The 18,129-nt window shown below is 45.8% G+C and overlaps 1 protein-coding gene across 8 annotated transcripts in view; it reads right to left on the bottom strand.

The window, feature by feature from the left end:
- Positions 1-18,129, bottom strand: part of Wdr48 (WD repeat domain 48) — a 40,546-nt gene that overhangs the window by 8,389 nt on the left and 14,028 nt on the right. For all 8 annotated transcript variants that reach the window (XM_059268895.1, XM_059268892.1, XM_059268897.1 and 5 more), the window contains 11 exons: positions 17,616-17,694; positions 16,708-16,790; positions 16,477-16,606; positions 14,766-14,854; positions 14,155-14,256; positions 11,001-11,225; positions 9,457-9,531; positions 5,792-5,894; positions 4,430-4,527; positions 437-544; positions 60-156 (listed from right to left, as the gene is read on the bottom strand). In XM_059268895.1, coding sequence (XP_059124878.1) covers positions 60-156; positions 437-544; positions 4,430-4,527; positions 5,792-5,894; positions 9,457-9,531; positions 11,001-11,225; positions 14,155-14,256; positions 14,766-14,854; positions 16,477-16,606; positions 16,708-16,790; positions 17,616-17,673 — 1,168 coding nt within the window. In that variant the 5' untranslated portion in view covers positions 17,674-17,694. The remainder of the gene's footprint in view (positions 1-59; positions 157-436; positions 545-4,429; positions 4,528-5,791; positions 5,895-9,456; positions 9,532-11,000; positions 11,226-14,154; positions 14,257-14,765; positions 14,855-16,476; positions 16,607-16,707; positions 16,791-17,615; positions 17,695-18,129) is intronic.

Below are 18,129 nucleotides of genomic sequence, written 5' to 3'. Positions count from 1 at the left end.
CACTTAGCCAGCAATCCCTGCCCAGATCCACCTTCTTCAAGGGAAGACACTGAACTCACATTTTGGGTCTGACCCGTCGGGACTGCTGAAGCCAGCATCCTTCGCAGACACCCAGGCAGCAAAGCAGTCACTTTCATCCAGAGTAATCGTCAGCATCTGTCAGAGGCAGCAATGTCAGTGGTCCTCACTCCTTTCTACAGCAGCTGAACGTGCATGCATCCACACACTAGACTAAGGTGTTAAGCCACGCTTCCTGGGAATCAACGCAGCTATGGCTTACTTTACGCAAGTGCCAAAGGCTTAAATGATAGTTTACTAAGGTGAGGGGAAAAAGCAATTGCACATACTTAAAAACATCAATCTCTGTAAGGACAGTTAGGGCATGCTAGGGATTTTCAATTATCCAAAATCACACAGATATTGATTGATAACTCACCCCTGTTTTTAGATCTACTGAGAACCAATTTGGAACATACACCATTTTAAATCTTTTCTTAATTTCGTCTTCAAAGTCCACTTTGCCCAAATCTTCCACTTTGCACGCCTGCACAAGGAAGCACAATTGTCAGCATGAAGTGACAGACTCAATGACTGACACTTCACTCTTCCACATTTCACACTGGTTTAAATCATTCTCAAGTTTTATCCTAAGGCCTTTAAATAGCTACTTGTTAGTACATTTAAATTAATGAGCTGGAGAGATGGCTCAGTGAAGAGCACTTGTTGCTCTTGAAGAGAACCTGGGTTCAGTTGCCAGCACCCACCTGGCTCACAACCATCCCTGACTCTAGGTCCAGGGATCTAGTGCCTTCTTCTGATCTCCCTGGGCACCAGGCACACAGGTGATACACAGACATACATGCAAGCAAATGCTCACACATAAAAAAAATTCTTAATTTTTTTTTTTTAAATTGAAAACAAACTTTTCTAGGGGGTGGGGCTGTAGTTTAATTCTGCTAATACTAAACTGCCTTCACATTCACCTAGAAGCACTATCAGGTAAAATTCAAAGCAAAGGGAAGAAAAGTCACCAAACAACATGTTAGGAGTGCTTGCTTAGAGTGTGAAGTTGGGGTTGGGGATTTAGCTCAGTGGGAGAGCGCTTGCCTAGCAAGCGCAAGGCCCTGGGTTCGGTCCTCAGCTCTGAAAAAAAAAAAAAAAAAAAAAGTGTGAAGTTTCTTTCAGACAACAGCTGACCCAGGAAGGAACTGAGAGCTTTGCTTCCCTGACCATCTTAAGACTTCTAGGGCTGGAGATATGGCTCAGTGGTTAAGAGCACTTGTTCTTGCAGAAGACCCAAGTTCAATTCCCAGCACACACATGGATGCTCAGAAAGATCCATAACTCCCGGTTCCAGGATATCTGATTACCTCTTCTGACCTCTGTGGGCACCAGGCACACACATGGTACATTCATAAAGGCAAAACACTCATATATATAAAATTTAAAAAATCTTAAAAAAAAGACTTCTGAACACTTCTCATTCTAAAAATTTATGTACTTCCTCAATTATGCCTTGAACATCCTCTGATGTTAGCGTGGCTTCCAGCTGTCGCACCCTTCAGTGCTGAACCCCAATACAAAGTGTCTCTCCTAAATGCTCAGCTCAACATCAACATGGCCATCTCCTCACAGGGAGGCAGACATAGACTCTCCCACATCCCACTGCTCCCAATGTCCCAAGGAGAGCTTACACCACCATAACGTACTCAAGCCACAGGGAACTCCTATTTCCCAGAGGCCTATGCCATTTACTGCACTGCACACACATTCCTCGATGCTGGCCAGCACCCTGCCCCCAGACCATTCTCTTTTGCTCTCTGGAAACCCAAGCCCTGGCTCCATTCCAATACAGTTATCTCAAGTTCTTACCCTCATCTGAGCTACATCAATATCCACATGGAGGACATAAATGACCTGCTGCCCCTCATAAGCAAGCCTGGACAGAAACCCCTTCTGTCTTTCTCCCAGTGCAAGAAAAAGGTGCCTTCTGCTCATGTTCTGATCCTCCCTTCCTGGAAAAGTGTGTAGCTTGTTTGTTGTGACCTGTCGTCCCCCCCCCCCGCTGTGGGATGGTCTGTATGTCAAGTGTGTTGCTGATTGGTCAATAAATAAATCACTGATTGGCCAGTGGCCAGGCAGGAAGTATAGGTGGGACTAACAGAGAGGAGAATTGAGAGAATTCTGGGAAGTGGAAGGCTGAGTCAGAGAGACACTGCCAGCTGCCACGATGAGAAACAGCTTGTGAAGACGCCGGTAAGCCACGAGCCACGTGGCAAGGTATAGATTAATGGAAATGGATTAATTTAAGCTGTAAGAACAGTTAGCAAGAAGCCTGCCACGGCCATACAGTTTGTAACCAATATAAGTCTCTGTGTTTACTTGGTCGGGTCTGAGCGGCTGTGGGACTGGCGGGTCAGAGAGATTTGCTCTCACCATGGGCCAGGCAGGAAAACTCTAGCTACACCCCCTCCCCCCAAACACACACACACACACACACACACACACACACACACACACACACACACACACACACAAGGTTTCTGTGTAGTCCTGGAACTCACTCTGTAGACCAAGCTGGCCTCAAAAACAGATTTGCCTGTCTCTGCCTCCTAAGTGCTAGGATTAAAGGTGTGCGCCACCACTGCCTGGCTGGAAACTTGTGTATCTTTGACCATTTCCTTATGTCCATTGGATTCTCTTCAGGAGTAGTTAAAACAGGCTAAAATTCTCCCACCCTAAACACACCTGAACACAAAAAACACAGCCAAAGTAAAACCAGCCTTCCCTGGGCTGCCTTGCCCCTACGCTTTCTCAACTACCCCTCCTCTCCCTGCCCCACCCCTGCAGTCCAGGGACTTGAAGAAGATGGTCCTTTCTTCACTGCAGGTACATTGAACCCACTGGCTGCTGCCTAAGGGCTGGCCCCAGAGACTACCCTCATGACTCAAGCATCTTGTATGAATTCAGTTCCTTTCTGAAGCCCCCATTTGTCCTTGAGCTGTCACTGGCTCCTGGTTTTCTTACTCATCTCTGTCATACACTGGTGGCTTTCTTCTAAGGTCCCTCCTGATAAGAATGATGGCCCAGTTTATTCTTTTCTTGGAAATCTCGACATATTCCATGGCATCACCTATAATCCCCATGCTGAGGGCTGCTATGCTTTGTTTGTTTGTTTGTTTTTTCCTGTTTTTTTGAGACAGGGTTTCCCTGTGTAACACAGGCTGTCCTGGAACTGGCTCTGTAGACTAGGCTGGCCTAGAACTCAGAGATCCACCTGCCCGCCTCCCAAGTGCTGGGATTAAAGGCGTGCGCCACCACCGCCTGGCTTGCTGTGTTGTTTTATCTAGCCTGGTGCTTCAGCCTACCTAGTGGACTGCACAGCTATCTGCCCACCAAGATAAACTCACATCCACCAATTTATCCCGATGGCTGGGCTGTTATCTTCTACCTCTACCACTTCCATCCACAACAGAAACCCAGGACTCATCCTCCTATTTTCCTTTCCTTCATATTCTCCACTTTCTTTCTTTCCATCCTGTTTCCCACCCATTTTGCTGTAGCAGATCCCTATGTTGCATGGCTCTGAAATATGCCCTTGACATCACCAGGAAATGGGTGAAAGCCATTTCGGGGATGAAGGCACAGGTTCGGATAAGTCTAGCAGGTCACTGGCTACAAACTAGAACACAGCTCTGCTGATTCCTCCATGTCCCCAGGCTTCCTTGACTTCTTTACCCTCTTAGGTTTAGTATACCAGATCATGTGACTTCAAAACTCTCAAGGTTCACTATCTGGATATGGGAAGCTGTTTACAGAGATAACAATCGTGCACACTAGCTCAGAGCTCCACCCAAGCAGAACTATGTCCCATTCAGACAGTAGGGTTCCAAGAGCAGCTAACCAGACCAAGAGTGCATGACAGAACGACACGCAGAAGACTACCAGCTCTGCCTTAGAGATGCTAGTTTGACAGGACTCCTGGGACTGTGGAGAGTCATGCAGGGCAGCACGACCTAGGTCCACACTGGTTGAGAACAGGGTAGCCAGGGAAGAATCGAGCAGTTTTGCTAGTGAGCAATTGAGGTTTCTCTGGATCCGCCCAGTTACCATGGACCCTTTTGTGAAAGAAAGGACAGGATAGAAAGCTCTCTTTGCACTCAATGAATTATCTAGCCTAAAATGCCAGTATCATAAAGGGGTGAGAACTCTGGTGGATCCTTTCCAAGAAAGGCAGCCTTTGATACAACTTATAACAGAGTAATCAGGGAAATGGTTTAGGTGCTTAAAAAGGTAAACTACCACATCATCCTTTAAAGTATCCACCCCCAAATAAAGTATTACTGCAAATAAATCTTGATTATCACGTACAAAGAAGGAAAAGTAAGGGGAATGCGTGATCCCACGACCTTTAATTCCAGACACTTACCTTCAACACGTCCCAATATGCCACATTGTTATTTGTATCTTTGGTTAATATATGTCTCTTATCATTAAGGATGTGGCACTGAATGATACTAGCGCCCCCTGAAGGAGGAAAAAAGAACAATTGGCAAGAGACAAACGGTGCCTTTCTACTAATCATCTGAAGTGGCGTGCGTGCGTGCGTGCGTGCGTGCGTGTAGGCGTAAGCACCTCGCTGCCCAGGTGCTCAGGTGACAACTCGAGTTGGTTCTCCCCTTCCACCTTTACAAGGGCGCTGAGGCTAGAACCCACGCTGTGCCGAGTCAGCCTGCCAGCCCGGCACTCACGCTTGCTTCCACCTCCTCACAAGCACTCCACTCTGAGGGAAGAGCTACAGGAGGCTGACTCCAAGTGCTAACATGAAATACACATTTGTTTTCTCAGCCAGCCAAAGCACAGAATGTGAGGCTCACATCTCACGTCTCTGGTTTGTGCCAAAGAGAAGATTAGAGACATCCTCCACTGGCTATTGTGTTATAGGGTGAAAATGAACTTTAGAATAACGTCAAAATACACACAGTGTGAAGGCAGCTCTTTGGTATATATACTGAAAGCAAAACATGTCAGGCCCTGTTCGCAGCCGACGGACCTGGAAGACCCTGCGGCAAATATAAGGCAGACCGAGAGAAAACAGTTCTCTCTCACACAGATCTAAACGCACAAAGCATCATGAAGTCGGGAAAGGTAGTAGAGGAGGCTGGACCTCCTCAGTGCATATGCATGTACTGAAGCACCACACAAACCCATGAGCTGTAATCGTGATAGACATTACTTTAAAAAAAAAAAAAAAAAGTCAAACCCACATCCCTGTGCATATGGGCAGCACTGATAGGATCATGCATGAAGGTGTGTGTGTGGGGTTGCTGAGGCGGTATCCAGGGAGCAGGAAAGACGAGTAGGAGTGGACAGGATGAAGATGCATGGTACACATGTATAAAACTGTCAAAGAGTAAATAAGAAATACAGCTGGCCGGTGGTGGCGCACACCTTTAATCCCAGCACTCAGGAGGCAGAGGCAGGCGGATCTCTGTGAGTTTGAGGCCAGCCTGGTCTACAGAGTGAGATCCGGGAAAGATGCCACAGCTACACAGAGAAACCCCGTCTCAGAAAACCAAAAACAGAAGGAAAAAAAAAAAAAAAGTCAAAACTGTCCTTAGCCGCCCCAGTTCTTACCCTAGCCTTCTCGTGTTACGACAAGCCCGTGCCTGTGACTGGCCTTCTGTCTGCAGCACCCTGCGTTAAGGACAGCCCGTCACTTTCACCCTCACCCCTCTCCTAACTATAACCTCGTTAGAAGTGTGTGCTTACCTGTGCACAGCCTTCTTACCTTTAATAACCTGGTCGGGCTGTGTGCAGAGGGGTGTTATGGGATTCGTACAGTCATTGTCATAATCACCAGAGGCTCGGAAATTATGAATTCCTTTCAGTGTCTAAAGGAACAAAATCATCACTTTATCATTTTATGCTCTCCAGGCCTGTCAATCTGAATCAAGTGGTGAGAACGATAATTCCAGAACAAGCAAATGCTCAGGTATCACAGCTATATCAAAATACACCCAGTCACAGCAGGGAACCACAGGGTCAAACAGCAAGAAATCCCCAACAAATGCTAACGAGGGAATGCTTTTTTTTAATGGAGAAAAAACAAAACAAAAAACCAAGGCCCCTGTGGTGGTTTGAATGAGAATGGCCCCCACAGGCTCATACATTGGAATGCTTGGTCCCCAGTTAGTGGACCTGTTTAAGGATTAGAAGTGTGGCCTTGTTGGAGTGTCACTCTAGGTGGACCCTGAAGTTTCCAAAGTTCATGTAGGCCACTCTCTCTCTGCCTGCAACTTTTATGCGAGCTCTCAGCTACACGTGCCACACCGGCCTGCCACTACGTTCCCCACCATGATGGGTGTGGTGGTCTGAATGTAACTGGCCCCAAAGACTCACAGGGAACGGCACTATTAGGAGGTGTGGCTCTGTTGGAGTAGGTACGGCCTTGTTGGATGAAGTGTGTCACTGTGGAGGCGGGGCTTGAGGGTTCATATATGTTCAAGCCACATCCAGTGAAACAGTCCATGTCCTGTTGACTTCTGATCAAGATGTAGCCAGCACCATGTCTGCCTGCACACCACCACGCTCCCCTCCATATGATAATGGACTGAACCTCTCAAACTGTTAAGTGAGCCTCCCCAATTAAATATTTTCCTTATAAGAGTTGCCGGTGGTCATGGTGCCTCTTCACAGCAATAGAAACCCTAACTAAGACAGAAGTTGGTACCAGGAACTGGGCTATTACTGTGAAAGGTCAGACCATATTTTTGATTGCAGGAATTTGGACTTTGTTACTTTGGACTGAGAAAGCAGTGGGATGTTTTAAGCACTGCTTAATGGGCTATACTAGTAGCCCATGGAAGACAGTGGTGTTAAGTTATTTGAACTCTTAGGGGCTGGTCAAGAGGTTTCAGTTTCAGAGAAGAATTTTAGTATGCTGCCTAGAAATCGTTCTTGTGATATTTTGGCGAAGAATGTAGTTGTTTTTTGTCCTTGTCCAAAGAGTCTGCCTTAGGCTAACTTTTGGATTAATTCTGTTGGCCGAAGAAATCTCAAAACAGCCCAGTATAGACTCTGCTGTGTGGTAATTAGTGGCAACTCTAATGAAGAGTTATACTGAAAAGGAACAAGATGAACAAAAATACAAAATGTAAGCTTGAGAAAAAGAGCACCAGCAAGTGGAATGGAGCTAAATCCTGTGTTCAAGGAGATAACCGGATCAAGAAACAGAATAAAGGGAGTGGTGACATCAGGGCAAGATCCTACCCAGTTAAGTTTCCAACTTGTGAAAAAGAATAAGAAAAGCTTAGAGCGAGGTGTGATGGTACACACTTTTAATTCCACCATTCCAGAAACAGAGGCTGATGGATCTCTGAGTTTGAGGCCAGCCTGGTCTAGAGATCCAGTTTTAGGACAGCCAAGCTTAGACAGTGAAAGACAGAAAGCTGGTGAACATGTAATTGAACAAGGGGATCATGTTTTAACCCTAGCAAGCAGCAGAACTCAGTAGCTTTGGCCACATGGTTCTGGAGTTAAGGATAGAAGAAAGGGGCTATAGAATTTGCCCCTGAGACTAAGGAAAGCCACTAAGGCCAGGCATGTGTCAGGTGTGTCCCCGAATGGAGGCCTAGAGAGGCCATTGTGTGAAGTTGTGAAGTTGGATGCCTGGATTGCCTTGAAGACTCAAGATGTCAGATACCACAGTTGTAGTACCTGCCGAGTAAAGCTGCTAACAGGAAGCGGAACTAGTCGAAGAGAAAGAAATGTGTTGCAGTCAACAAGGCTGAACAGAGTTGGAGATCTGAAGAGCATTTTGACATCAGACATGGAGATGCAGAGTTTAGAGTTTGCCTAGCTGGTTTTTTGGTCTTACTTTAGTTCAGTATTTCCTTACTATGCTCCTTTCCCTACGTTTTGGAACAGTAATGTATACTCTGTGCCATTATATGTTGGAAGTATGTGATCTGTTTTTTGATTTTTTTTTTTAAAGATTTTTTTTATTTATATATACAGTGTTCTGTCTGCATGTATGGCTGCAGGCCAGAAGAGGGCACCAGATCTCATTATAGATGGTTGTGAGCCATCATGTGGTTGCTGGGAATTGAACTCAGGTCCTCTGGAAGAGCAGCCAGTGCTCTTAACCACTGAGTCATCTCTCTAACCTCTGTTTTTTTTATTTTATAGGGGATTATAATTAAGAGATTGCATGAATCTCGGAAGAGACTTTGAACTTTGGACTTTTAAACATTGTTGAGACTGTGATACTTTTGAAGTTGGACTAAATGCATTTTCTATTATGATATTGTTAAAGCTTATGGGGACCAGGGAGTGGAATGTGGCAGTTTGAATGTAACTGGCCCCCATAAGCTCATAGGGAGTGGTACTCTAGGAGGTGTGGCTTTGTTATGGCCTGGTTGAAGGAAGTGTGTTGCTGTGGAGGTGGGTTTTGAAGGTTCATATATGCTCAAGCCACTCCCAGTCAGACAGTCCACATCCTACAGCCTTCTGATCAAGATACAGCCAGAACCATGTCTGCCTGCATGCCAAAATGCTCCTCGTCATCATGATAATGGACTGAACCTCTGAAACTGTAAGTGAGCCTCCCCAATTAAATATTTCCCTTAGAAGAGCTGTCGTGGTCATGGTGTCTCTTCATAGCAACAGGAACCCTAACTAAGACAATGGTCATGGACTAACCTCTTGAAACCAAGTGAGCCCCCAATTAAATGCTTTCTGTTGTACGTTGCCCTGGTGTTCATCACAGCAATAGCACAATAACTAAGCCCCAAAGCAGGGCACTATTCCAGTGAAGATTATCACTGATGGGCACGAAAGCAGGCACACAAGTCCCGTAGCTGACCTGCACACAAACCCTTTCCCCTAGCTCCCAGAGTCAGTTAAGCAAGAAAGCTCAACTCCTTAAGGAGCTGGTGCTATGGAGGACCTAGCTGCCCGATCTACTGCTACCCTTGCTCTCCATGCCAGAGAGTGAGTCAACTTCCTGCTCTATTACCTTTAGAAAAACAGGTATATGTATGGTCAGTCTACGTCATTCCTTTTGTGTGTTTAACTGCAACGGTGTCTTGCTATGTAGCCCAGGCTGACCTTAAATGTGCATCTGTCAGTCTCCCAAGTGCTGGGTTATAGCTGTGTACACCACACATGCCTATTCTCAGGTGCAGCTTTACAAGGCTAGACGCTAACACTGACAGCTTTAACCAGGCAACAGCGTGTTCTAAGTACATCAAACACATATCTTAGCTACTGAGAGAAGCAGCAGCTTCATTTCACCCACGAATCTCCGAGTTCCTTTCACTCAGGGATCACATCTGGTTTCACAGGGGCATGTGGGCAAGGCCACACTGAGTCTCTGCTGCTGGTAACTGGTGTATCTAGGATAGCAAACCAACCACATGTCTATAGACTTGTCATGAGCGGTCACATACTTACCCACTTATTTACTGTGGACTTTGTTGTTGCAACCCAGATTGCAGGAGGGGGATCTGCTGATCTGTCAAGCTCCATCTGAAAACCAAATACAAAGTCATCTTTGACAAGGGCTGACGCCTCTGAGCTGTTAGCGCAGAGACGAGCTATCAGCCTGGTGATACACCAGGGAGTATCAACTCCTCTGTCAACAACTACACACTGCTTGCAAGTATTGTAGCAGTGAGCTTCAGAGGCACAGGGAGTCTTGTAACATGGTAGGCAAGTGTCCCTCACACCAGTGAGCTACTTTACAGCTGCTCACTTGTGCATGTGTACATGTATGTAGTTATATTTTTAGAATCTCACTAAGTCAGCCAGGCTGGCTTTGAACCCATGATTCTCCTGCAACAGCTAGATTACAGATAGGCACCACTGTAGAAAGGCTCAAGATTTTAATTTAGTTTAACTGTTGGGACTTATATGGACTCAGTCAAAAGAATGAGGCCTTTCTGGATCAAAAGCAACACTGTTTCTTCTATTCCAGTTTTTAAATCCTCTGTGTGTGTATGTGTGCGCGTGCGCTCTTTTCTGGGATAGGTTCTTGCTATGCTCTCAAAGCTAGCCTTTGATGGCCACCATGCTTGGCTTACATTCTTCCTTAAAGGGCAAATAACTTTCTTTTTTTGGGGGGAGAACATTTATAGGGAAAAAAAAAAAAATCCTAACACCATAACAAATGAGAGATTAGCCCTCACCCAGGGACAGGCTCACCAGGATCACATCCCCACATGCCCTCTGGTCCTTTCAGAATGTGGAACACGTAAGATGTGTATTTATCCTCAAGTGGAACCACTTTTTGTCCTCCACCAGGAGACTGCAGCTGCAGTGGTAGGAGACACTTCTTTATTCTTAGCTACCAGGAATTCCCAGGGAGCCTCTCCATGTGTGGGTACCCTGTGCCACTTTCTTCAGCCTGCTGTCCACAGCCAAGAGCTCCTAGCCCCCATAGTGCTCACAGGGCAGTTTCTTCCATGCTTGCCACCCCCACAGCCTTAAGGCTTTGCTTCCCTAGAAGAGGGTTTGCTGGTGCATCCAGGTCAACATCGTGTCTCCTGCTCCAACTGTGGAGCTTCGTCAGCAAGGCTGCTTGGAGGGGGCAGTGTGCGCAGTCTGAAGCAGGGGGCTTTCCTCCTGTAGCGTGCTCTTCCACTCCTCACTGCAGAGGCTGGGGCTTTATCCCCCAGACCTCTTTTCTGTCTGCTCACACCCCTAACTGCTCATGTTATTCCCCTTAAGGACAGGCAGGAGAGCCAGGCAAGCTCAGCAGCAGGCCTGATTCAGTCTCCCTAGGATTTACCAGAGGGAAAGCTATCTATGCTGATGGTCCCCAGAAGTCACAACCTGCCTTCTCCCTGTCCCAAGGGTCTACAGTGAGACTCTTTCTACTCTATCGAGGATGGAGGGTCTTCCCAACACCACATCTGGTTAATGTTTAGGGTAGATTCTGCAGCACATGCCAAACCAAGCTCATAACCTCAGTTGGAAAACTCAAAAACTCAACACACCTTGAGAACTGGTGCTTTTTCTTCACAAATCAGCACCCGAATGTCAGGGTTTCTTAGGTCTGTGCAATAAATCTTCCTGTCTCTTCCTCCAGAATATACATGTGTGAAGGCATCGTTGACTTGTAGGGCCCAAACGCCTTCATCGTGGACTCGGTATGTTGCTATACATCTCTGCTGGCCAAGGGACCACAGGCGAATTGTCCCATCAGAACTCCCAGAGAGGCACTGTGAACAGAGGAGACAAGGGGAGGGTGCGCCCAGGAGCATGCCCATCTGAAATGACCACAGACGGCGTGCATGCTCCAGCAGGGATGCCTGCTCCAGCAGGGACATCCAAGCAAAACTGCCCTGGTCCTCTCTACCCAGCCTCCTGCTGGCTCTATAAACCCTAGCAGTGAGTTGTGTCTGGATGCTCAATTAGTGAGGTAGACGGAGTCTGAAAGCAGCTGAAGATGAGGTGATAGTGATCTCAGTACAACCACCATCCCTGGGAACTTATTAAAAATGTGAACTCTTGGGTCCCATCCAGACCCAAGGAGGCAGGACCACAGCAGATCACCAACAAATTCAGCAGGTTTCCTCATGTTCTACAGCTGAAGGCACTGCTCCAAGACCAGGAGCCTCTGGGATCCTGGTCACAGCTCTGTCTCAGCCTCTTGCTCACGGCTCTGCATTTCTCATAGTTTAGGTCTTTGGTTCTGACAGAAATCAGAAGCAAGGTCTAGCCAAGGACTATACTCACTCACGGTGATCCTGAACAATTCTCACATGAGCTGAGTTAACACTAGCAGTTCTGATCAGTTCTCAAGGTTCAGGACAATCAACTACAAACAAGTTGGAGGCACACAAATTAGGGCTGAGCGCACCCAGTTAGACAGAAACAGACTGAATGAGTCATCCTACATTCATACTAGGCATGGCTCAGTATTCCTGATTAGTTGCTGTGACAACTTGTAGAAAGGATCAAAACGTCATTTCCTTGGGAAAAAGAATGGTCCCAAGGACAAAGCAATTGCTGGTGCTGGAGTATGAGACTGAGCAGCGGCTCAGAGGAAAGCAGCTGTGGGCCCAGACTTGGATGGTTCCTAAATGGGCTGTTAAGACTGTTCACCATTTACTGCTCTGCCTCCTCATTTTCAGGAGCCTGTGAAACTGTGACTGAGTTTAATGTAATGAGCAGAGTAGAAGACTTCCTCACAAACTGCCAGGAGCACCACAGATTTCATCACCTCTTTCAACTAGTTCACAAGGGAATGACTGATCCAACCTGGGTGTGGAGAACTCAGACATTCGTTGGAACAGGGCCAAGGAGGGGCTCCCTATGCCAGAAGATGCTACTCTGAGGTGGCAATTCTCTCAGGAAAGCTCCAATGCCTCAGATCCTAGCATATATGCCCACAGACAGCAAGGTCTGACAAAGACGGTGCTCTGGAAGTCCACACAGCTGAAGATGTGCAACAGTTAAGGGACCAGACGCAGATGCACAGGTGGAGCCGTATCCAGTGAGCCGTATCCAGTGAATATGGAACAGAATAGTCTCAACAGCAGCCAGCATTCTCCAGTTGCAAGGAGAGCAAGCCCCAGAAAGAAGCACCACCACCCAGCCCGAGGCAGTGCTCACAAATGCCCTGTACTGTTTGCATCCTCCCTACTCAAGGTCCCAGGTCACACTCGCTGTCCTATAGAGTCAGGAGAACTAACGGAGCAGTTCCCACCCTCCGGGTTCACTTCTCTCCTTCCATTGGCTAGAAATGTGAGATGCCCCGCAGTTATTTCAGACAAACGTAGTGCTAAATCAGCCTTGCTCAGACAGACCCTGAACCCCAGGCAGACACTCCTGGTCTCCCAGTGACAGCAGTAGGAGGTGCCTGTGTGTAGGGACCTGGCTACCATTGGAAAAGTTGCCTGATGCTGTGATCCCAGACTCCTAAGTTAGGTTTGGGACTTGAATTACCAGAAAAACCCTGTGGGTGACACAACTACACATCCTAAGATCTAACAGGTCGCTTTTAGAACCGAGCCCCACTGATGTTACTGCTTACAGCAAACAGAGCTGACTAAAGGGATCTATCTCCATCCGACAGTTAAATCACCTCGTATAGAAGCACATTATAAATTACAAAGAGGAAACAGGACCCAGACTGCAGTGGCTAGGAAGAGGTTTAGGCCCTGCTAGAGACTTAAACCTATAGATAACACAGCCAACAACACAACTGCCCAAGCCAGACAACTGTGAGAATCTCCACCCCACAGGCAGGCAAGGGTGTGACAGCAAAGCTTCCTTCTGCTTCACAGTCAGCCCTTCAGCTGTGTGGGCCTCTGCAGGGAACTGCACACACCTGCATCAGGACCACACGGGTAGCTTTCTTGTTCTGCCTTCAGTTAAAATAACAAAGTCCTTTATGTGGAGTGCTGTAAGTGCAAATAGTGTTTTTATTTTGGGTTTTTGTTTGTTTGTTTGTTTTGAAATAAGAGTCTTACCTTAGACCCTTATATTCACTATCTAACACAGGCTGGTCTTAAACTCATTGTAATTTTCCTGCCTTAGTTTCCTGAGTAATTGGATTATAGGTGTTAAGATACCACACCCAGCTGGCAATTTAGTTTTTTATTTTTTAATTTATCTATCTATTTGTTTATTTATTTATTTTTGGTTTTTCAAGGCAGGGTTTCCCTGTGTAGCTTTGTGCCTTTCCTGGAACTTACTTGGTAGCCCAGGCTGGCCTCGAACTCACAGAGATCCGCCTGGCTCTGCCTCCTGAGTGCTGGGATTAAAGATGTGCGCCACCACCACCCAGCTAGTTTTTTATTTTTTAAAGATTACTTTATTTTTAGATGTATGTATATCTGTGTGAGTGTCTGTCAACTGTATGTAGTGCCCACAGAGGCCAGAAGAAGGAACCAGATCCCCTTGGAGCTGGAATTACAGAAGGCTGTGACCGGCCGGACCTGTGTGTTAGAAATGGAACTTCAGTTCTCTGCAAGAACGACTAATACTCTAACTACTGAGCTACAACTGAGTAGTCTACAGACTGAAACTCAGAAAGATAGAAATTACACATGGAGCTTATGGTTCAGCCCAACCTCTCCAGTCATGCATAAAGCAGGGAAACTTCTGCTAAGGCCATCAGCTGAGTCTGCAAACAGCTCCTACCTGTGTGCCATCCCTGTTCAGCAGCAGAGCCTTCACGTTGTCCGTGTGCCCTTTCAGCTTCATGAGTTTTGCACAGGTTCTTGGATCCCACACTCTTAGAACCTGCCGATTTTTACAGAATATTATACAGACCAAATACAGACACAACCAGCTTTGAAAGCACCTGACTTTCATATCAAATGCCAGCTATTAAATTCTGAGGAGGAAATGCTTCTACAGCCCATATATGCTGTCCATGGCTGCTAAGCTTAAGAATACCTTTTAAATACACAAATCACACAGTCTCCCCATCACTACCTCCACATCTCCTACATCACTACCTGTAGCTGTATAGTTACACCCTTATGTATACAAATAACACTTCTTTTATCATCCACTAGACAAAATTACTGGTCTTTATTATTTTTATTTAGCTTCTTTTGAGGCAGGAATTTGGCTGTGTTGTCTAGACTGGTCAAGAACCTCTAGACTCAAGCAATCCTCCTGCCTCAGCCTCCCAAGTGCTGGGAATACAGCATGCTACCTCAAGTTCTGTGCATGTATTTAAGGACTAGACAGATGCAATGATCCCAATCTCTTAGGTTCAGAGATACCAGCCAGGTTACCCTTACCTTCTCAGTGGACCCTGATACAATGATTGTTCCCAGTTGGTTCATGGCCAGGCTATAAATAGAATCTTTGTTCCCACTTAAAGAAGAAGCTATTGAGGATAAAGGGAGTTCAATGTTAACAAAATGACCAGGTGTTCAGCAAAAATCACAAGCTTACACATTTGACTTAAAAAACCTTATCTTTACAAATATTTTAAGGATATGAAATCTATCTACAAGAGAAATAATTCCGAATAACAGTACCATCATCAAAATGTATGTTATTTCTGGATTTGAGTATATATAAGGCTTCAACAGTTCCAAAGTCACTATTATTCAAAGAAATAAAAAATGAAAATACCATTTCATACACAAATAAGATTAAAAAAAACAAAACAAACAAAAAACCAACCCATACCCCCAAAATCCAAGGCAACACTTTTAGTCAGAATCATGTCCATGCCCTTTGACCTGGAAGCCAAAGTGAAAGTGTTTCCATGGTGACTGGTTCACAAATACACACCCCAGTGGCCTGAAGAATGAGCACATGTGAGGTGTTTAGAAATGTCTGCTTGTAAGCATTCCACAAATGGTAACTATTATTAGCATGGTTTCTACACTTATGACCCTGGGTGTCAGCCTCCCTTATAATCTAAGCAAGCCCAGCTAGGGCAGGGTCTATGTTCACTAAGGCCAAGTCTCTACTCCTGCGTATCTTAGAGACAGGCCTTACAAAGAGAGGTCTAGGCTATACCAGGCAGGGCCTACCTGCTGGATCCCTGAAAAACAAAACAAACAAAACCAACCAAACAAAAAAACCCAAGGGGAACAAGGGGAAGACCCTCTTTAGATATACACATACTTTTGGGCAAAATAACACTGAACAAGTTATAAAACCAGTCTCCACTTGCCCTTCCTGAAACAAACTAAGTCACATCACAACTATTTTAGCCATGCCAGGGGAGTCCCTGGAGTGACAGCAAAGTGGAGACATATAGTGTAGAAATCTCGCTGTCCGAGCCTATGTCTTGAATACCTCCTCTGGTCTAGGCCAAACTCTGCTCCCACAAGAAATCCTCATTCAGCCTGGAGGCTCCTGGAGGCCGGGCTAATGCAGTATTGAACTTCAAGTCTAGATCTGTCAAGTCTGACCCGGAAGTTTATCAAACAGTCACACTAAACACCTCTACATTCCCTCTAGAAGCACCCTAGACTCCTGGACTTATCCAAAACTGCTGGATTCTCTCAGGCTGTTCTGAAAAGTTCTTCTCATCTGGTCCTGGAAACATTCTTTCCCTGGTATTTCTTATCTCGGCCATTAAGGCAAAAGCTCATAAATACATTAAGACTTTGAGGTCAGAAAAGAGCCTGCATTGCCAACTATCAGCTTCTTCAAGAACACTGGCTATGTGTGTCTGGGGCAGCAATGCTGTGGGAGGTACACAGTATGATAAGATTCTTCTACCTGCAGGGACTCACACCATAGCTAGGTAGCTAAGACATGCACATGCACATGGAATAGCCAGGTTCCATCTGGAGAAGCTACTAAGTCTACAGCACAGTGATGAGTGAGCTCCTAGTTCAGTCACACTCTTGGGGGCTAGAAACTGTATGCAGAAGTACTCTCAAAATATGAGCCACTGTCTCGATGCAAATGTATCAAAGATGTTGTATAAACCATTCTTTATGTCAACTTAGATTGCTTTCAAAAAATTTTTTTCAAACACCTTACTTGTGACAGTGTTATTTGAGGCAGTCAATGCTGTTAGAGTATTCACATCCCAAAGGAATATTTGTCTGTCCAACCCAGCCGATGCTACCAGCTCTTTATCCTTGGCATATGCTAAGGCCTTTACATAATCCTATAACAGAACAGACACACTATGATCTACGCTGTAAGAACATGAGTCACATAAAGAACTGAGCTCCCAACATGATAGGAAGACTGAACTGTGGACATTACCTTATGTGTCCTGAGTGTGGACATGCAGAACCCTTTGTGTGCGTTCCATACTTTGACTGTTGTGTCAGAGGAAGCAGATATTACTAGAAGAGACAGAGTCGACCAAAGCCTTACTAGAGTGACTTGCAACTTCGTTCTCTTACAGCAAAGTGATGAACTACAAACAAGTGCTCACACACGCATGCTTAAAAGCTTTTTCCAGAACTTACCGAACAATGCCTCAAAGACATGTGTAAATGTAAATATACATTATTGGCTTTAATTACACAGGAACAACTGTTCGATTCACCCAGGTGAAAGTCCTTATTTTAATTGAGAATAATTACTCAGATTGCAAAACCAAGAAATGGAACTTACCAAAATGAGAAAAATGTCATGCTAAGGCCAAAAACATTATATGCAGTATAGGGTTCTACTTATCTACAGTTCAAATCTGTGTAACACTAAGTGCAGTGATCACGCTGAATGAGTAAAAGGAGGGTGAAACGGCACAAGGAGGCGTGGGTAACCCCACTGTATTCTCCTTTGGTTTCAGTGTGCGTGCACTTTCTGCATGTCTGCTGTGCTCAGTGAAAAAGTCTCACAGGGCCTGGGGCCTGCCTCACCAAGTAAGTGCCTCCTGTGTAGGCAGCGTTAGGTATCTCCAGCACCCACCTAAAAAGCTGGGTGAGGCACACACCTGGAGCCCTTCTGTAACGTCAGTGCTGGAGAGGGGTAGCAGATCCTGGGGGCTCAGGAGTTAGCCAACAGCAATCAGGGAACTCTCTAGATCAGCTGGAGACTGTCTCAAACACTATGATGAGCATCATGGAAGAAGGGCATTCAGACATGCACACACACAGACTCACATAGAAAGTGAACAATTATCAGACAGACTTGAAAACTGAAGAAGCCTGAGAAGTACTTACACGTTTTCCCATTGCAGCAGAGCACGACATCATTCACCCAGTCTGTGTGGTGCTCCATAGATGCTATGTATGGGTCTTGCTGAAGTGTGAAACCACGGAGTTTACAAGAGAGAGCAAAATCATGATAAAGGACAGTCATGCTCAGATTCTTCAGTTAATATGACACATTACCATAAATTAAACCTAGAGTGGCATTTCCCCAAACAGGTGATGCTTCCAGAGAGCTGATATAAACAAGTTTGTTTCAGGACAGTTACCATAATGAAAGCCTCGGTTTCCAAGGTTAACACCTTGTGGTGGCAAAACTGATAAGCTCTGGGCTAGGCATGGTGTGGGGCAGGACTTAGGGAACCTGAGGTAGGGAGATCTGACACAGCATGCCTGTGGTTCTGGAGTCTGGCCTAAGGGCAAAAGAAGACAAGCACGGGCTGTTAGCTTCCTGTTGCTGTTTGTAATCCCATTCAGTGAGTCCCTACACTGCCTGTCCTTCAGAGAAATAGTCAAGGGGCAGGCA

The sequence above is a fragment of the Peromyscus eremicus genome, chromosome 7 (genome assembly GCF_949786415.1).
Source record: "Peromyscus eremicus chromosome 7, PerEre_H2_v1, whole genome shotgun sequence".
In the NCBI taxonomy this organism is placed as follows: domain Eukaryota; kingdom Metazoa; phylum Chordata; class Mammalia; order Rodentia; family Cricetidae; genus Peromyscus; species Peromyscus eremicus.
The sequence above is the reverse complement of the archived record's forward strand: the minus strand, read 5'-3'. Positions and strand labels throughout refer to the sequence as shown.